The 17,242-nt window shown below is 38.7% G+C and overlaps 1 protein-coding gene across 9 annotated transcripts; it reads right to left on the reverse strand.

The window, feature by feature from the left end:
• Window positions 1–2,229: 2,229 nt before the first annotated feature.
• LOC111021646 (uncharacterized) lies at window positions 2,230–13,825 on the reverse strand. Of its 9 annotated transcripts, none has more exons than XR_015791580.1 (11): window positions 13,811–13,825; window positions 13,545–13,597; window positions 12,945–13,225; window positions 12,726–12,843; window positions 4,734–5,422; window positions 4,500–4,646; window positions 4,040–4,417; window positions 3,584–3,970; window positions 3,145–3,506; window positions 2,974–3,069; window positions 2,230–2,900 (listed from the first exon to the last, which is right to left on the reverse strand). XR_015791580.1 is itself a non-coding variant. In XM_088125409.1 (9 exons), the coding sequence occupies exons 5-6, from the start codon at window positions 4,088–4,090 to the stop codon at window positions 3,671–3,673; spliced, it is 351 nt and encodes a 116-aa protein (XP_087981535.1). In that variant the 5' UTR covers window positions 4,091–4,417; window positions 4,500–4,646; window positions 4,734–5,422; window positions 12,726–12,843; window positions 12,945–13,218; the 3' UTR covers window positions 2,230–2,900; window positions 2,974–3,069; window positions 3,145–3,506; window positions 3,608–3,670. The 9 variants fall into 9 exon arrangements, 2 of the variants coding, with proteins under 2 accessions (XP_087981535.1, XP_022154364.2); XR_015791581.1 differs by having other exon boundaries at window positions 13,537–13,597; XR_015791579.1 differs by having other exon boundaries at window positions 13,534–13,597.
• Window positions 13,826–17,242: the final 3,417 nt, after the last annotated feature.

The raw sequence follows: 17,242 nt of genomic DNA on the forward strand, positions 1-17,242 counted from the left end.
TAGCTATGAAGCTTAATTTTGAATATAAAGTAAAAAAATCGACGAAGATATTGTACAACGTTGGATCTATTGAAGAAGGTTGCAAATGAGGTTTGCGTGTGAAGTCTATTCGAGGTGGTGACTTATTCATCATCTCGAAGTTCACTGATGTTCACAAGTGCAAACGTGAGGTACTGAACCATGACCACAGGCAAGCTCGAAGTTATGTGGTTGGTCAGTTATTGAAGTCCAACCTCGAGGATGTCAGCCGTCAGTACAGACCCAAGGACATTATTAACGACATGTGGAAGGATTATGATGTGAACATTAGATATGGAAAGGCATGGCGGGCTAGAAATGTTGCGTTGAGTCTGCTGGTGAGATCACCTAAAGATTCATATACTCTGTTACGCAAGTATGGTCAAACATTAAAGGCTGTTAACTCAGGCACCGTTTTTGAAATGGAACTGGAGGAAGATAAGTATTTTAAGTATGCGTTCATGGCCCTCGGTTGCTGTATTAGAGGATTCTATAGTTGTATCCGCCCAGTGCTCGTGATAGATGGTGCACATGTCAAGGGTAAGTATAGGGGTGTTATTCTTATTGCTTCTTCAGTTGATGACAACAATCAAATCTATCCTCTAGCATTTGGAATTGTCGACCAAGAGAATGATCAATCGTGGACGTGGTTTCTTAATATGGTCAAGCATTGTATTAGAGAGGTTGATGGGCTATTTTTCGTATTAGATCGACATGTCTCCATTACGAAATCTATTAGACGGGTCTTTCCTCAAGCATCTTACGGAATATGCCTGCACCACTTGTCCAGGAACCTTAAGGACAAGTTCAAGGACGATGCCATTCAAGAAATGTTCATATTAGCAGCAAAGTCATGCCGGAAGTCAGAGTTTAGGTACTACTTTTCCCAACTAGCCGAATTTCCAAAGGTTCAGCGGTACTTGGAAGGAATCTGTTTTGAAAACTGGACTCGTTCCTTTCAACCGGGTTTGAGGTATGACCAAATGACATCTAATATTGCAGAGTCTATAAATGCAGTCCTCGTCCATGCACGTTCATTGCCAGTCATTGCACTACTTGAATATACAAGAGAACTCTTACAACACTGGTTTTACGAGAGAAGAACATATGCATCCAGTCGCGAAACTATTTTTATTGTCTACGATGAGACTAAAATGCGTACTGCGGAGAACCTCTCTCGTACTCACTCCATAACACCAATTGATCACCACGAGTTAGAGGTGAGCGCTGGACTAAGAAGGGTGCAGGTGAATTGAAGTTCAAAGACATGTGCATGTAAAGAGTTTGACTACTTCCAACTTCCTTGCTCGCACGCCATTGCAGCGGCAACCTATCGGAACGTGAACAGGTACACACTATGCTCATCTGCATATAGTCTCGAATCTTTTATTAATGCATATGCTGAACCTGTTTACCCTCTCGATGATGAAGTGGATTGGATTTTACCTGATGATTGCGTTGAATTTAAATTAGAGCCGCCCTATGTTAATCGTGTTGGGCGACGTCAAACTGTACGGATTCCATCTACTGGGGAGACACTCCAAGTCCGCAAATGCAGTCGGTGTGGCAACATAGGTCATAATAGAAAAACATGTCGTCAACCAGTTTGAAATACGGATGGGGCCACGTAAAACATTAACTGATATATTTTTCATTTTACTCTTCTAAACGTTGTACTCTTATTCTTGAGTAACATTATTTTGGATAACGTTGTACTACTATTCCGTGTTCTAATGTTCGACGGAACTAGATGATTTATTTTTTATTACTCAGCATACTAACACAGTCGAAATATATCTAAATAGCCCGGCAAAACTAATGTTCTGGACTAATTCACGACTGAGGATTGTCGATCACGGCCGTGGTTAAGCTATGGAAAATGACCACCACGATCCATAATTCCAACCACCATGGCCACGAACTCTGCCTCTATTTCTCAGTCACGACCTCTATTTCTAAACACGACAGCCGTGAATTTTATCAAACCCGACCTATAAATAAACACCACGATCATGATTTTAAGCAAACACGACCTCCATATATGAACACCACGGCCGTGAATTTTATTACATCACGGCCATGAATTATGAATAATTAGGTCGTGGTTCCTGTAATATTACATCAACCTCAAATTCAAGTTATTTCTTTCATCAACTTATCCTGTATATGAAAGACGAACCCACATTTGACTATATACGATTCGAAAAAAAGTTCAATCATCACAATAACAACGTTCATAAATGTCACAATCACCATCCATCCATTACAAATGTATTACAAACATTCATACGATTCGAAAACTATTACAAATGTATGGTTTACATAATAGACTTGTTCGCCCAAAGCTGAACGGCAAATTGCCGTCTAAAAAATGACATCCTAGACTGCGTTAATGTATCAAAGCTACATGAAGTCACATCATATTCAAAAAAATTTATACAAAATATACCACAATCACCATCCATCCCTTGTTGGGGTGCTGATGAGACTCTACGGATGCGCCATGGTGTGAGTGGTATGTTCGGTTTATATAAATGAACCCCGACCCTGCAAATAAGTGTCGGGATAATAGTGATCATTGGCTTCAACTCCTGTTCCAACTGCGGTAATGGTGTCATGTTCATGAAGGAGTCCCACACGATGAGCTCACCCTCATCGAAGTCGATACAAATCACTATCCAGTGCACTCCACCGATGTTGTACGGTAGATATACTGCATCGACATCCATCCACCGCGTATCATTGTCAGAGTGAGTACCATCGATGTAGCTTAGCATAGACCATGCTCTTCCCTCCCAATCATAGTCCGATGCAACCCGCGAAGCAATGACGTTAGGTGATTGCATCATGACATAGACACCGTCGGTGCTTCTGAGGAAGTTCTGTAACAAGTACGACTATTAATTAAAATGTGGGTAAATAGACATTGATGAATGACCAAATAATAAAACTTACTGAAATCAATACGTCACCAGTGGTGAACTTGCGACGACATAAGTTCGGTCGCAATTTGAGCTTATTACACACGAACATGACCAATGAATCAACTACCTGTGAAACCAGTCACATATTTAGGTTCGGTCGGACATTAATATAGCAAATTTAAGCTACGGAAAATGGTCGTACCTCACACGAACACCATTTTTGTGGTGTTAGAATATCCCGGAACCATTGCTTTTCTCGATTTGCGTAGCACGTTTTCCAGTCAATTTAGGTTTACTGTCGTCATCTAGCCACTTCTGAAATTTGGAGTCTTGTTTATTCGGGATATTAGCAACCAAATTGTAAACTATGACCTTCTTTCATTTCCCTCCAACCTTAACTTCGAAGCACCCTTTAAGCTTCCATGGGGTTTTTTTTCTTCCGTTCCTCCCTACGAGGTGGAGGGTGATTATGTGGCTAGGATAGAATGCGCACGTCCCTTGGGGTTGTGACTGGACATCGAGGACATCTGATTCCGTGTCCGAAAAGTCATCAAAGACTTGGTCCTGAAAAACATTGTGTGTGGTACGTGAAACCCTAGTTAGTGAGGGAAGTATATCAAAACACTAAAATTCGTACTTACCTCGCGTGTCTGTGGAACTGGTACCTCTTTAAGATGTTCGGTATCTTGTTGTGCCCCACCGGCCGATACCATAACGTCCACATTTGACTACTTCCTGTCAACAGGTTCCGGGTCTTTCAAAGTCCCACCGACGTCTCCAGACACATCCGCAGCCTCTAATGCATTCAACTCTTCCCCAATCTCACCTCCCTGGTTTGTAGTCTCCATATCCATCGCGTAGGTAGGGTCCGTTTCCATCGCGTCGGTACTTTCACCACCGCGCTGGTCATCCTTATCATTTGTCGGACCACCGCTACCATCTCCCGATCCTGCAGTATCACCATCACCAGTGCCACCTTCATCCCCACTAGTGTTCTCTCGAAGAACAGAAGTTTCCACTGGTAGACCCTATATGCAGCAAACATGATGTAAGAGCAAATGTAATTGAGATATATATAACATTAATGGAGTACGCACCTTAACTAGATGACGTAGGAACTTCCGAATGCTTTTTAGATCACCCTCCATGCTAGCAACACGATCGTCAATAGAGGTGACTACCTGTTCCACATTGGCAAGCCGCGTATCTATAGCAGCCACCTACTCAGTTAGGATCCTCAAGCCATTCTTACATTTGCACCGATGCTTCTTGCCACTCTTGGTCTTCACTGTACCTCGTACATCAGGATTGACATGGCTGGCATCAGGCTGCATGTTACGACCTTCCACCACAGGGACCACTTCCTCCATTCCATGTTCATCGTCTACAAAATCATCACTCGATGGTGGCTCGAATTTCCTTGCCATGAACCTCTCCTCCGCTTTCATTGCGAACAGTCTGACGACCATTTTAGCCTGCACATCGGTATACTAATGAGGGCACGTTATGTGAAAAGAAATACTGAGGTCACGTTATATGTTTGAGTCCGAATCTTACCGAGGTCGACTGGAATATCTCCTTCTCCAGGACAACCCACGCAGGTGAATGTCTGCACTTCCACTTCAGTATGTGTGGGACAGCATCCGATTTTATAGGGTGAGCAACCCGCCCAGTCAAACAAGATATAGTTTCATATCCCCACACCTGTGTAGCAACATCAAATTGGGACAACGTTACATAGAATGAAAAAAATATAATATAATGTATAACTAAAATAATAAGAACAAATACCTAGAAGGCCCAGGGGAAACTGTACAGACTATACGTCTTCCTCAATCCCCCATCTTTCGCCTTCATATTCAGTACGCGCTTTAAACTTCTTATAATCTTCTCAAAAGACATCTCACCCCAGTCATAATTGCAACATACCTCTAGGTCATCCACGACTCCTAAGAGGCTATTGTCCAGCTTCAGAGTCCTCTCCCTCCAAAACAAGACAAGATCCACAAATAATAACATTGATATCTTCACTGCATCAAGGTCGTCCTCAAATCGTATCACCATGTACTTCGTCTCGAACTCACTTAGTAAAATGTCAACTTTGTCATCGAAGTACAACTTCGTAAGCCTTTTGGGAGAAGTGTCTCTACGAATCGGTCGCCTACTATATTTTAGTCCCATAATCAGATTAAATTCGCTCAATCCAAAGGATACCCTATTACCAAGGACGTCCATAGTAATTACGTCGGTCTACTATTATCCAACTCCCTAAGCAACAGGTTGTGTATAAGTGGCCCGTTAAGTACGAGCTCTACGTCTAGGAAATGGCCGAAAATGGTATTCCTAGACATACTAAGTTGTCTATTGGTTAGTTTACTTTTAATAGCTTTTACCGTGCTCCCTATGTGGGATTGGCAGGTCAAACTGGCTGAACGATAGCTAGAGGGAGGAATCTTAGGTACCAGTTCCATTTTATAAACCTGAAATACATTAACAATATGTACACATCTTAGTATTCAGCAAATCAAAAGAACAGAAACCAAACAATAGAAGGAACATATGAAAACATGAAAAGAAGAGTAACAAAACCATGTGAAACCATGATTTTGTCAAAATTCTCGGTCAAACCACGACCTAAATCGTGACTGAAAATTATGGCAGAATCTAATTCCCCTGCCAACGTGAATGGGATTTTTAATTTTGTCGAAATTCTTGGTCACGATTTCGGTCGTCGTAAGACCGAGGTTATGCATTTTCGAAAATGATGATTGAACCACGATCGTGAACGTGACTGTGAATTTGGACAGAACACTATGGTTCATTCCCCCGTTGTGAGTGCAACAATGAATTTTCGACGAACCATTAGTGTTCTGTCCAAATTCACTGTCACATTCATGGTCGTGGTTTAATCATAATTTTTGAAAACACATAACCTTGTTCTTCCTCGGCCAAAAACCCACAAAACCCACACAAAAACCTAATCAACAACCCACAAAAATCATACACTACAACGCAACCCCACAATTTCAACCATTTATGCAGCAGAAAACACAAACCCTAAACCCTAACCAACCAACAGCAGACAAAGGCGAAGATAGCAAAATCAAATATTGGGAAAATACAGAGACGACAATAGCATAAGGTAAATATGCCGATTTCGAGCCCTACGAGTGCATGAACTAAGAAAAATACTAAATAGGAGGCCATAAAAGCAATGCAAGGACGAATAAACGAAAATCACGCAACAATCAGTAGAAAAAATATCTTTCTCTAGCCATAAAATCGACGCAAATACAAAATAAAATGTACTAATCTCAAAATTTCATATATGACTTGCGATTCAGAGCAAAAAATTGGAAGAAATCAGTGGAGAGGAAGATGGAACAGAAGATTAAATCGGATGGGCCAAAACGAAACAGAAATCGTAAGAAAAGAAAGGAAGATGGATTGGGAGGATATCAATGGTTGAAATTTAAACATAGGGGTATAATCGTCATTAAATTCAAGGCCATGGTTCTCTTGTTTACGATCGTGGTACAACTAACATTTACCACGGTTAAACCACGCCCATGAGAGAAATTTCATTAACACGACGGCCGTGTTGATTCGATCACGCCCGTGGTTATTGATTCTTTTGCGAAATCTAATTTGCTTTCCATATTGAGGCTAAAATAGTAAATTAATGCTTCAATATTATATTCCAAATAATAAATTGGGTCAGATGAAATTTTTTTTCTAATTGAGGTCAGTTGGGCAAAGTGAAAGCTTTTAAGGGTCAAATCTGTCGATTTCCCCTTAGTTGGGTTGGCCAAGTTATCAGTGAAGAAGCTTTCCTTAAGGAGTCATTGAGTGCGATCAAAGAAAGAGGCTTTAGGGACCACTTAGTACGAGTGAGATCATGTGGCTGGGTCTCTTACGTCTGGAAGACAAGGCGACGCATGATTGTTTAGTTTCATGGTAATCACAGATGAAACTTTCGTTGGTGTGAAGAAGATGTTTGAAGTTGTCGGTGCAATGGGAATTAAGCCTTGGTTGGTGTCAAGAAGAAGTTAATCAGTTAGAAACTGTTGATGTAGTCAGAACTGAGTAATGAGGGACACTATTGTTGTAGTGGGAGGTTGATTGTCATTTTTTCTCCAAGTGAGAGATTGTTGGGATATGGAGATAAATGGGCTGACCCTAGATGTTACCATAAGGTGGTTCGTGTAGCAAGTGCTCTATCTGGACGTGCTGAATAGAAGCAAGCTCTCGTTGTCTTTGTCATGAGTAGATGAATTGCATGGCTATTTAAGGCAAGATACGAGTGACACTTTGTTTTAGGGGAGGCTTGTTGGGGTTGCAAGGTATGCAAACAAAGTCTCACATTGGCAAGAGAATGAGGTGATCCATGGTACATAAGATATGACAATTATCTCTATTGATATAAGGTCTTTCGAGTGAAACCAAAACTAAAGTCGCGAGGGTTATGTCCAAAGCGGACAATATCATACCATTGTAGGGGATACATGGTACCGTAGTCCTTAACAATTTTTGTATATTTTATTGGATTTCATGAGTTAAGTTTTAATTTTTCTTGAACTTAAATTTTTTTTTATTTAAATAAAGTCAAGAGTTAACCAATGTGATGGTAATATATTTCTACCCAACTTGAGAGAAGGGGCATTTGATAAATACTATATATACTTACAATTAATATATTTGAGGCTAGCAACATACATTACTAACATGTATTTTTTTTCTTTTACTAACACCACACCAATGAGTGAAAGGATCTATTGAGAAGTAGACATAGAAAATTAAAAGACGACATAGGGTAGAAGGACTAAGTACTGTGATAGCTTTCTTACCAAACATCCTTTAGATGCTGACATGAACATAATTTTACTAGTCAAGGCTCACTTGAAGTTTAAATATCGATGCATTCAACCTTAAAAATTAACAATAAACTAGTCTGACAAAGAAAGAAGTCATTTTTAGATGGAGATTCATTAGGGAATACTGCCATCACGACCTTTTCCTTTCATTTGACCAATAGGTCCTCGAATTAAGCGGTTTGGCCTCCACCTACATGAACTCTCTGTCAGGTGTCATCATTAATTAGATCTCTCTTCCTGTCGATGGAACCTCTTCCCGACCGAAGGTGGCCAAACACTCAACGGCCCTGCCGCAAAACAACCAGCGACCCTCGTCGCCGAGAAATGATAGCACCATTTCTCCTCAAGCAGTAGCATCCTCTTCCATAGCTACTACCTCAAAGGGCAAAAGGCCCATTTCTCAATCATTTGTACCATCTCTGATGAGTGTAGAAAATTACGCCATGGATATTCAGTTCGAGACAATATCCAGACGTCAACAAGGTTCTTCACAAAAGACCTTGTCAATTCAATCAGGCCCTTCTAGCCTTCCAATTCCTTCAAGTACGTTGTTACGCCCTTTCGGCACTACAACGAAAAGCAGGCGTCCTACTACAGCGGCCGCCTCTTCAAAATCTACTATTCCGAGGAATCCTTCCTCGTTCTCCCAAATTGTCAAGCTAAAGGTTTTTCAGCCAAGGCCCCCAATCAATGGTTATTTCACTAAAACTGTCATGGTGGATTCAACCATCGAATCAGAATTCGACGGACCTTTGGTCCAAGAAGTCTGCAAACAAATATTTCCTCACGGCTTTAACTTCTTGCCAGAGAATCTTCAAAAGACTCACACCTTTTATGAGTTTATTCTGATTGATTCTAAATCAGCAGAAATAACTCACGTTCCAGATAAAAATGATCCTTCCAGGACCATTTATTCAAAATTCAGCATCTTCCGAATTCTTACCCTTTCCTCTTGGAAGAAACTTACAAGACCCTTCAAGTCACAAACCTACAATTATCGCTACTACATGAAGGTGTGGTATGTTGTCTTCTGGCTTCAAGGCTACAACCACTATTGGTTTGTGACTTTTTGTAAACAAGCTTACAAATTTCACTTTCCAAATTGGTTTCAAAGTTGGTGGACGTATTTTGGACTGTTCGAGGAAATTTTCCCGGTCGAAGTTCAACGTTCGTACCATCTTTTCCAGTAGTATCTACTCGTCTCCCCTCTCTAAGACGTTTAGATTCGCTTTGTATTTCGAAATTCTTTGGATCTTCTGCTGGAATTTCCAACTATGACCCAGTGGCAATTTCAAAGCGTTGAGCAAAGCTTTACGCATCAAATGGTGGGAGAAATTTGATTATTCCTACCTAGAAGCTGATAAGATGAAAATTTGGTTCAAGACCAATGTTCATCTCCAAGACACGTCGGGGCAAGAAGACGAGAGTTTCCTTCTCGCCAAAAACGCCGTCATGAGCTCGCTAGCTGGAGCCGGATCTCAAGCCCAATTCAATTCAGTTCTCAATACCATCACGGTTCAAATCTCTGATCCAGACGACCTTCAGGCGGATGCTGATTCCTCCGCCTCTGTCAATAACGATGTTGAAGACGACGAAGACGACTTCGATCCCTTCGAAGGCTACGACATCAACGATCCATATCTAGATTCACAGCCCTGCTGATGATTCTGGAGCTGGATATCTCAAGTTTTTAATTTAATTGTAAATTTCTGTAAATTAATTTGTTTAAATTTCGTCTAAGTTTTTAGATAAGATCTTTGTATTCCGATCTTATCATCACTATCCCTGTCTGATTTCGTGAAGGAACTGCAGAAGAAATTCAGATGAAGTAGATGGCGAGCTCCTGATGTGGAATAACCAACCACAATGCAGCGCAGTTAGCGTAAAGGATTGACTCAGTCGAGAGGATTCTATATCTCACAAGGCAACCCTGGTCGAAGATCGAAGGTGTTCCTTGGGCAGTTTAGGCGAGAGGCCGTGAGTAAGACCGTGGATGGAATGGCCTAATCAGACACCGGAGAAGCCTATACGATGATATACAGAATCCGTAATCCTCGCCAAATCAGAAGAAGCCGGGTGACTTCATCAAAACTTCTGAAGCAAGTTTCCAGTCCGAAAACAGTCATATCAGCTTTTACTTTCTGTCTTTACTTTAATTTGCCAGTTTGTAATAATTTTCCGCTTTACTTTATTTCCTTTTGAAAGATAAGATGCCCCGTGTCGGCCACGCTTATCTTTACTTTTTATAAATTAGATTCCAAAGAGATAAGATGCCAGTCAAGGACTTGTCTTGTCAGCTAATCTTTATCTCTTTTGATGTATCCAATTATGTTGAGACAAGTGTCAAGACAATAGAAAAAATCAATAATTGTAGCAAGTTGCAATTATTGGTTCTTTTCTATATATAGCACTTGGCTTCGACCTGAAATGACAAGGAATATGCGTCAATGGTTAACTCCGACCAATTGATCTGATTGGTTGTAGAGTTTGCTACTGCCGCTTGATAAAATCTTTGAGCAATATAATGCGGAAGTCCTTCAACAAATTTTTGTTTCCTCGAAGAAGAGGAATAAGAGGAAGCTGTATCTATGATTGTTTGAGAGTGGGGAGAGATTTTAGAGAGAAGTTTGGAGAGCATAAGAGAAAGGGAAAGAAAGAATCTGGTGATATCAAGGAGATTGAAATAAAATCTTAATAAGAGTATATTCTTTAATTATGATAATAATCTATCTTTTAATTAAATCAAATTCTTTGATCGATCGATCTATATCCAAGCTTTTTCATATTCCTTAACTAGAAATCCTCAATCATGAAGATTAACCACGCCTTTATCATGATTTCTGAGAATAAGTAGCTAGAGAATATCAAGAAGAATCGAATAAGAGAGATACCCGAATTTGATTTCATTAATAGATAGATTAAGAATCATAAGGAAATAATATAATCTTAAAGAGAGATTAGATCCATCTTCCCTTCCACCCCCAGACTCAGAGAGGAGTCTATTCCATGAAAGAGAAGAGAGAAGAAAAGAAATGTCGGAGTGGCTCTGATACCATTTCTGGTCGAGGCCAAGTGCTATATATAAAAAAGAACTAATAATTGCAACTTGCTACAATTTTAAATAAATGGAAAATTTTGAATAAATGGTCCTGGAAGGATCATTTTTATCTGGAACGTGAGTTATTTCTGTTGATTTAGAGTCAACCAGAATAAACTCATAAAAGGTGCGAGCCTTTTGAAGATCCTCTGGCAAGAAGTTAAAGTCGTGAGGAAATATTTGTTTGCAGACTTCTTGGACCAAAGGTCCGTCGAATTCTGGTTCGATGGTTGAATCCACCACGGTAGTTTTGGTGAAATAACCATTGATTGGGGGCCTTGGCTGAAAAACCTTTGGCCTGACAATTTGGGAGAACGAGGAAGGATTCCTCGGAATAGTAGATTTTGAAGAGGCGGCCGCTGTAGTAGGACGCCTGCTTTTCGTTGTAGTGCCGAAAGGGCGTAACAACGTACTTGAAGGAATTGGAAGGCTAGAAGGGCCTGATTGAATTGACAAGGTCTTTTGTGAAGAACCTTGTTGACGTCTGGATATTGTCTCGAACTGAATATCCATGGCGTAATTTTCTACACTCATCGGAGATGGTACAGATGATTGAGAAATGGGCCTTTTGCCCTTTGAGGTAGCAGCTCTGGAAGAGGATGCTACTGCTTGAGGAGAAATGGTGCTATCATTTCTCGGCGACGAGGGTCGCTGGTTGTTTTGCGGCGGGCCATTGAGTGTTTGGCCACCTTCGGCCGGGAAGAGGCTCCATCGGGAGGAAGAGAGATATAATTAATGATGACACCTGACAGAGAGTTCATGTAGGTGGAGGCCAAACCGCTTGATTCGAGGACCTATTGGTCAAATGAAAGGAAAAGGTCGTGATGGCAGTATTCCCTAATGAATCTCCATCTAAAAACGACTTCTTTCTTTGTCAGACTAGTTTATTGTTAGTTTTTAAGGTTGAATGCATCGATATTTAAACTTCAAGTGAGCCTTGACTAGTAAAATTATGTTCATGTCAGCATCTAAAGGATGTTTGGTAAGAAAGCTATCATAGTACTTAGTCCTTCTACCCTATGTCGTCTTTTAATTTTCTATGTCTACTTCTCAATAGATCCTTTCACTCATTGGTGTGGTGTTAGTAGAAGAAAAAAAAAATACATGTTAGTAATGTATGTTGCTAGCCTCAAATATATTAATTGTAAGTATATATAGTATTTATCAAATGGTCCTTCTCTCAAGTTGGGTAGAAATATATTACCATCACATTGGTTAACTCTTGACTTTATCTAAATAAAAAAAATTTAAGTTCAAGAAAAATTAAAACTTAACTCATGAAATCCAATAAAATATACAAAAATTGTTGAAGACAACGGTACCCTATATCCCCACAATGGTATCATATCCTCCCAACAAACTCTAATTTGTTTATGAAAGGGATTCGATCTAACCATTTATGTGTTTTATGCAGGAAGGAAGAGGAGATATCCAAACACCTATTTTAGGAGTGTAAGGTAACTAGAGACCTGGGGAGTTATTTTCTTAATATCAATACAAATCCCTTTTCTTTGAACAAGTCCATGCTTTCTTGTCAGGACTATTGGGACAAGATCCTAGCTATCAATTGGAGTCAGGACGTCGCAAAAGCTATATAATCTTAGTCTGGCAAATATGGGGATACAGAAATTCAGTGGTGTTCGAAGGCGAACAACCGAATTAAGACCGGCTTAGGCTACTAATTGAAAGACATCTCAACTATCAAGCACAAAAGGTTTCACAGAGAATCATCAGACACAGTTCATGCGGATGGTTAAGCTATTTCTACATATGAAACTCGGAGATTCAAGCAATCAGAAAATTGGAACCCACCCCCAATCAATACTTGGAAAATGAACACGGATGCATCCTAGCTCGAGGATAGACGAGTTGGGGGCGTTGGCTGGGTTGTGGGAAAATCAAGCGGCATGGTGGTGCAAGCTGGAAATTGCTGCATTAGAGAGAAAATAAGTGTAAAATTTATGGAAGTTTGGACTCTTCTTCAAAGTCTTAGGAGTGAGTATCCAGAAGCTAGAAGGATACGACATTTACCTTGAGATTGATTCTTTAGAAGTGGTGCATTTGTTGAAGGAGGAAGGGGCTGATATCTCGGAAATTTGCTGGGTTGCGGATGAAATCAGGATTTTGTTAGCCCATGAATTAATTGTCTCAATCAATTTCATTCGGAGAGAGGCCAATTGTGTAGCTCACCTTGTTGCTCGATCTTTCTCAGAAGAATAATGGGTTGTAATTTGGGGAGGGGTTCTCTAAGATCCCCTCGTGGCTTAAAGCTGTGTGCATTCCCACTTCTGTTTAATGAGGTTTATTTCTTTCTAAAAAAAAAAAAAAATTTGAGGTTAGCAAGATACATTACTAACTTTGTATTTTTTTCTTCTACTAACACCATACCAATTAGTGAAACATAGAAAAAGTAAAGTACGACATAGAATAGAAAGATTAAGTCCTGTGATAGCTTTCTTTCTAACTACCAACAACATTCTTTAGATGCACATGAAAATAATTTTACTAGTTAAGACACATTTGAAGTTTAAATATCGATGAATTCAACCTTAAAAATTAACAATAAACTAGTCTAAAAAAGAAAGAAGTCATTTTTAGATTGAGATTTATTAGGGAATACCACCATCAAACCTCTCATTTCACTTGATCAATGGGTCCTTGAACCAAAGCGGTCTGGCCTCCACCTACATGAACAGCATTCAGGTGCCATTATTAATTAGATTCGTCTTTAACAATTATAATCAGTTCTTTTTTACTGCAAGTTGAACAAAATTCAAAAGGAATAGATTCGTGGAAAGATCCTTCAATCTTTTCACCGTAACTTAAACAAAGAATCTTAAGAAAAAGAAGAAAGATTAAATAAAAAGAGGAAAGAGGCAGTGACATTATGATCTTACAACTTCAACTTGTGGACAAAGTTTGGCTACATGATTGGCGAACTTGTCTTGTCCATGGGATAAGATAGAAAAAAGAAAGACTGTTTGTAGTCTATGTTTCTTTATGGTCCATCATTGGCATAGTGGATAGAAAAAGTATGACCCATGAATAAAGAAAATGCCACTACCTCTTTTCTCTTTCAGTTTATCTTTCTTTTTCTTAAAAGATTCTTTCTTTCTGGTTTCCACGAACCTACTTTTTGTGGAATTTCTATTCACAGAAAAGAAGAATGGACTATAATTATTGAACACTGATCTTATTATGGTGATGCATTGGTTTGGATTTGTATGAATCCTTCCTAGGGGTGACTTCTATTCTTTATCAGATAGATTATTTGTTTAATTGTTACGGTTCAAGAAATGGATTAAAATCTGGTGTCAACGTGAATACAATTCAACTGATTAGGACATATATCATCGATAGAAAATGTCAAGAATTCGAATCTTCGCCCCCATACGTTGAACTAAAAAGAAACCTTGAAATAATGTATTTACTAGTTAAACTATTTTCATGTCTACACATATAAAATGTTGTTGGTAGTTGGAAAGAAGTCATCACACGATTTAATCTTTCCACCATCTGTCATACTTTTACTTTTTCTATATCTACTTTACAATGGACCATTCATTTCACTAATGGGTGTTAGTTACGTGGTAGAAAAAAAAAGTTACATGTTACTAATGTATATTGTTGCTCAATTAATATATTTATAGTAAGGTATATATTACATATCAAGTATGCCCTTCTCTAAAGTTGGATAGATATTTGGTAGTCTTCTACGTCCTCTTGTGCGCTTTGAAAGTTGATGTCTATTTTTGTTGTACTACATGGCCTGGGAATTATTGTTTAAGCTCTGATCCTATATTTATCACGACTTGAGATTTGGTTTCTTGATTTATTTTCTGTTTTCTTGTCTTGTGTTTGCCATTTAGATGTTGTGCTTTGATCTCGAGCGGTGAGATCCTTCATTTTATTTGTTTAATATATTTGTTTTCTTAATTTATTTTCTGTTTTCTTGTCTTGTGTCTGCCATTTAGATGTTGTGCTTTGATCTCGAGCTGTGAGATCCTCCGTTTTATTTGTTTAATATGTTTACCTTTGAAAAAAAAATGTTGGATAGAGATTTTTCAAGTCTCTTAAGAACTTTGTTTCAATAAATAATTTAATCATGAATACAAATTAAAACTTAACTCGTGAAAAAGATAAATCATATCATTCTTTCCATCTCGTTGTTGCACTAAAAAAGAAAAAACTTCTCATCCTTTCCATCTTCAAGGGTGAATTATAAATTTCTCTCTGACCCTAACTTCTTCTATAATTTCTTTTAAAGCTGGTAGTCACCTATTTAGGATAGACGTGTTTTTTTTTTAACTAAATGTAGTAAGGTCAGACAGTTGTTCCATGAGATTAGTTGAGGTGTGCTTACACTCGTCTATACAATCACACATATATAAAAAGAAATTTTCTTTAGATTTATACCAACTCATCAATCTTCGTATCATATAAGTTTATCCTCGACCATATTTACTATTCACGGACAAAAATAATATAATTGAAAAATGTTAAAATGTAAGAGATTGAATTGAAATTATCAGGTTGGAGAACTTAAAAAAAGAAAAAAAGGCCGAACATTCTAGATTAAAACATATATTTAGCTTTCTTTTCCCTTCTTTCTTCCTTAATACACTAAAACATCAGTCGGCCATGTAGAAACATAGACTACAAAGTCTTTATTCCTTCCTTTTTCCCATAAAAATAGGCAACTTCACCAATCATGTAGCAAACCTTCGTCCACAAGTTCAAGTTTTTAAAAAATAAATTAATGCCTTTTGAGTTCTCTCTCACAACCCTTCAATAATTTACACTCTTTTTTAAAGGGTCATCTTCTTTCTTCAAGGAATCTTGCACCAAATATTTCCAAAGAGTTCCCAAAGTTCTTACTGGTTCTTCATTCTCTCCAAAGAAGAAGAAAAAAAAATCCCATTTTTGGTGTAGAAAAAATGTCACAATTTTTCAGGTCTTGCAGCTCCAAATTTGGAGGCGATCATGCCTTGGAAGGTGAAGAATACGTAGAGAAAGGAAACCATTTGGTGAAATGGGAGATGCCAAAAATCCCCACTTCAAAAATCTACGAAAAAACAACAAAGCCCTTCACTTTATTCTCTTCTTCAGATCGTTCCATAAGAACCTCAGAAGGAAAAGTCAGCTTTGGAAATGGTGGAGGAGCCTTCAAATTGTTTGATGAAGCCCCTTCTTCCTATGGTGGCAAAGGAAAATACTACAACATTATGAACATAGGCTCAGTTCAATTGGGAGTCAAAACCACAACAAGAAAAATCCCTTCAAACGCCTCCATAATTCTGTGCCTTCGTGACAACAGAGTGGAGAAATTCCCAGATTGTGTTGTGGCCTTGGTGGAATCAAATTTGGGGGATGGCCCATTTTACTTCAATGTTTTTCCAAACATAAATTTGTCTCTGTCTGATTATTCACTGACTAATGTTTTGAGTATCCACGTTTTGATCAATGGGTTTGAGCAGCTCCCAGAAGGGTCTCAGCCAATTGTTTTGAGCTGTAGAACATGTTACAAGTTAAGTTCTAGCAGCTTTGGACCAGAGGCATTGATTGAGAGTCCTGTCGGGAAAACTGTGTTTTTTCAGACACAGATTCGAGAGTCGAATGATGTTGTTCAAAAGGTGACAAAATGGGAGCACGTTCAGCTGCCACCTAATTGGCCTCCTCAGCTGCAGAAAAGAAAGAGGCCGGTATTGGTTTCTGGTGAAAATGGAACAGCTCGAGTGGTTTTTCAATGAATAAAGTTTTTAAGTATTATTGGATAATTAATTGTAATATTATGTGTGAGTTTGAAAACACAACAGTTGTGATTTAGAGAATGCGTGTACTATGTTTTTGGTCTAATGTATTATATATAAATAAAACACAAGTCCTTGTACCAAAAAAGACTTGTGAGTTCGGTTTATAAAACTTTTGTATGCATTTTTGTCACCTCGGTTGCAACTACTTGCACTGCAGTGCTCTGATATTCCACAATCCAAAACAATAATATCACTGGCAGTTAATTAGAAAATTAGTTCTTTAATGCATATGGTAATTGCTAAAATCAAAATAATAAAAAGGAATAAGTGAGGCTTAATTGATATAACGAGAGAAATTTCTTCCTGAACCATCACCGCAAGAAAACTACTCTTCAACCACATTTTTTAGGGAAGGAAATAAAACTCAGTCGCTTATAAAACAAATAGCGACAAAAAGAGGTTTTGTCGCTCTTACGGCGACAAAAAGTAATTTCATCGCTTAAAAGCATGATGAAAGGATTTTTCATCGTTGCGGTATGCGACAAATAAGATTTTTGTCACTTACATTTAGCGTGG

The sequence above is a fragment of the Momordica charantia genome, assembly GCF_013281855.1.
Source record: "Momordica charantia cultivar OHB3-1 chromosome 6 unlocalized genomic scaffold, Mcharantia_2.0 BLBB01000006.1, whole genome shotgun sequence".
Lineage (NCBI taxonomy): Eukaryota > Viridiplantae > Streptophyta > Magnoliopsida > Cucurbitales > Cucurbitaceae > Momordica > Momordica charantia.

Bases quoted from the DNA above. Each gene is read 5' to 3' on its own strand.
- LOC111021646 (XM_088125409.1), bottom strand. From the start codon at position 4,090: ATGGAGGGTGATCTAAAAAGCATTCGGAAGTTCCTACGTCATCTAGTT. The intron at 3,971-4,039 runs GTGCGTACTCCA...TGCTGCATATAG, and splicing joins TCCTACGTCATCTAGTTAAG to GGTCTACCAGTGGAAACTTC.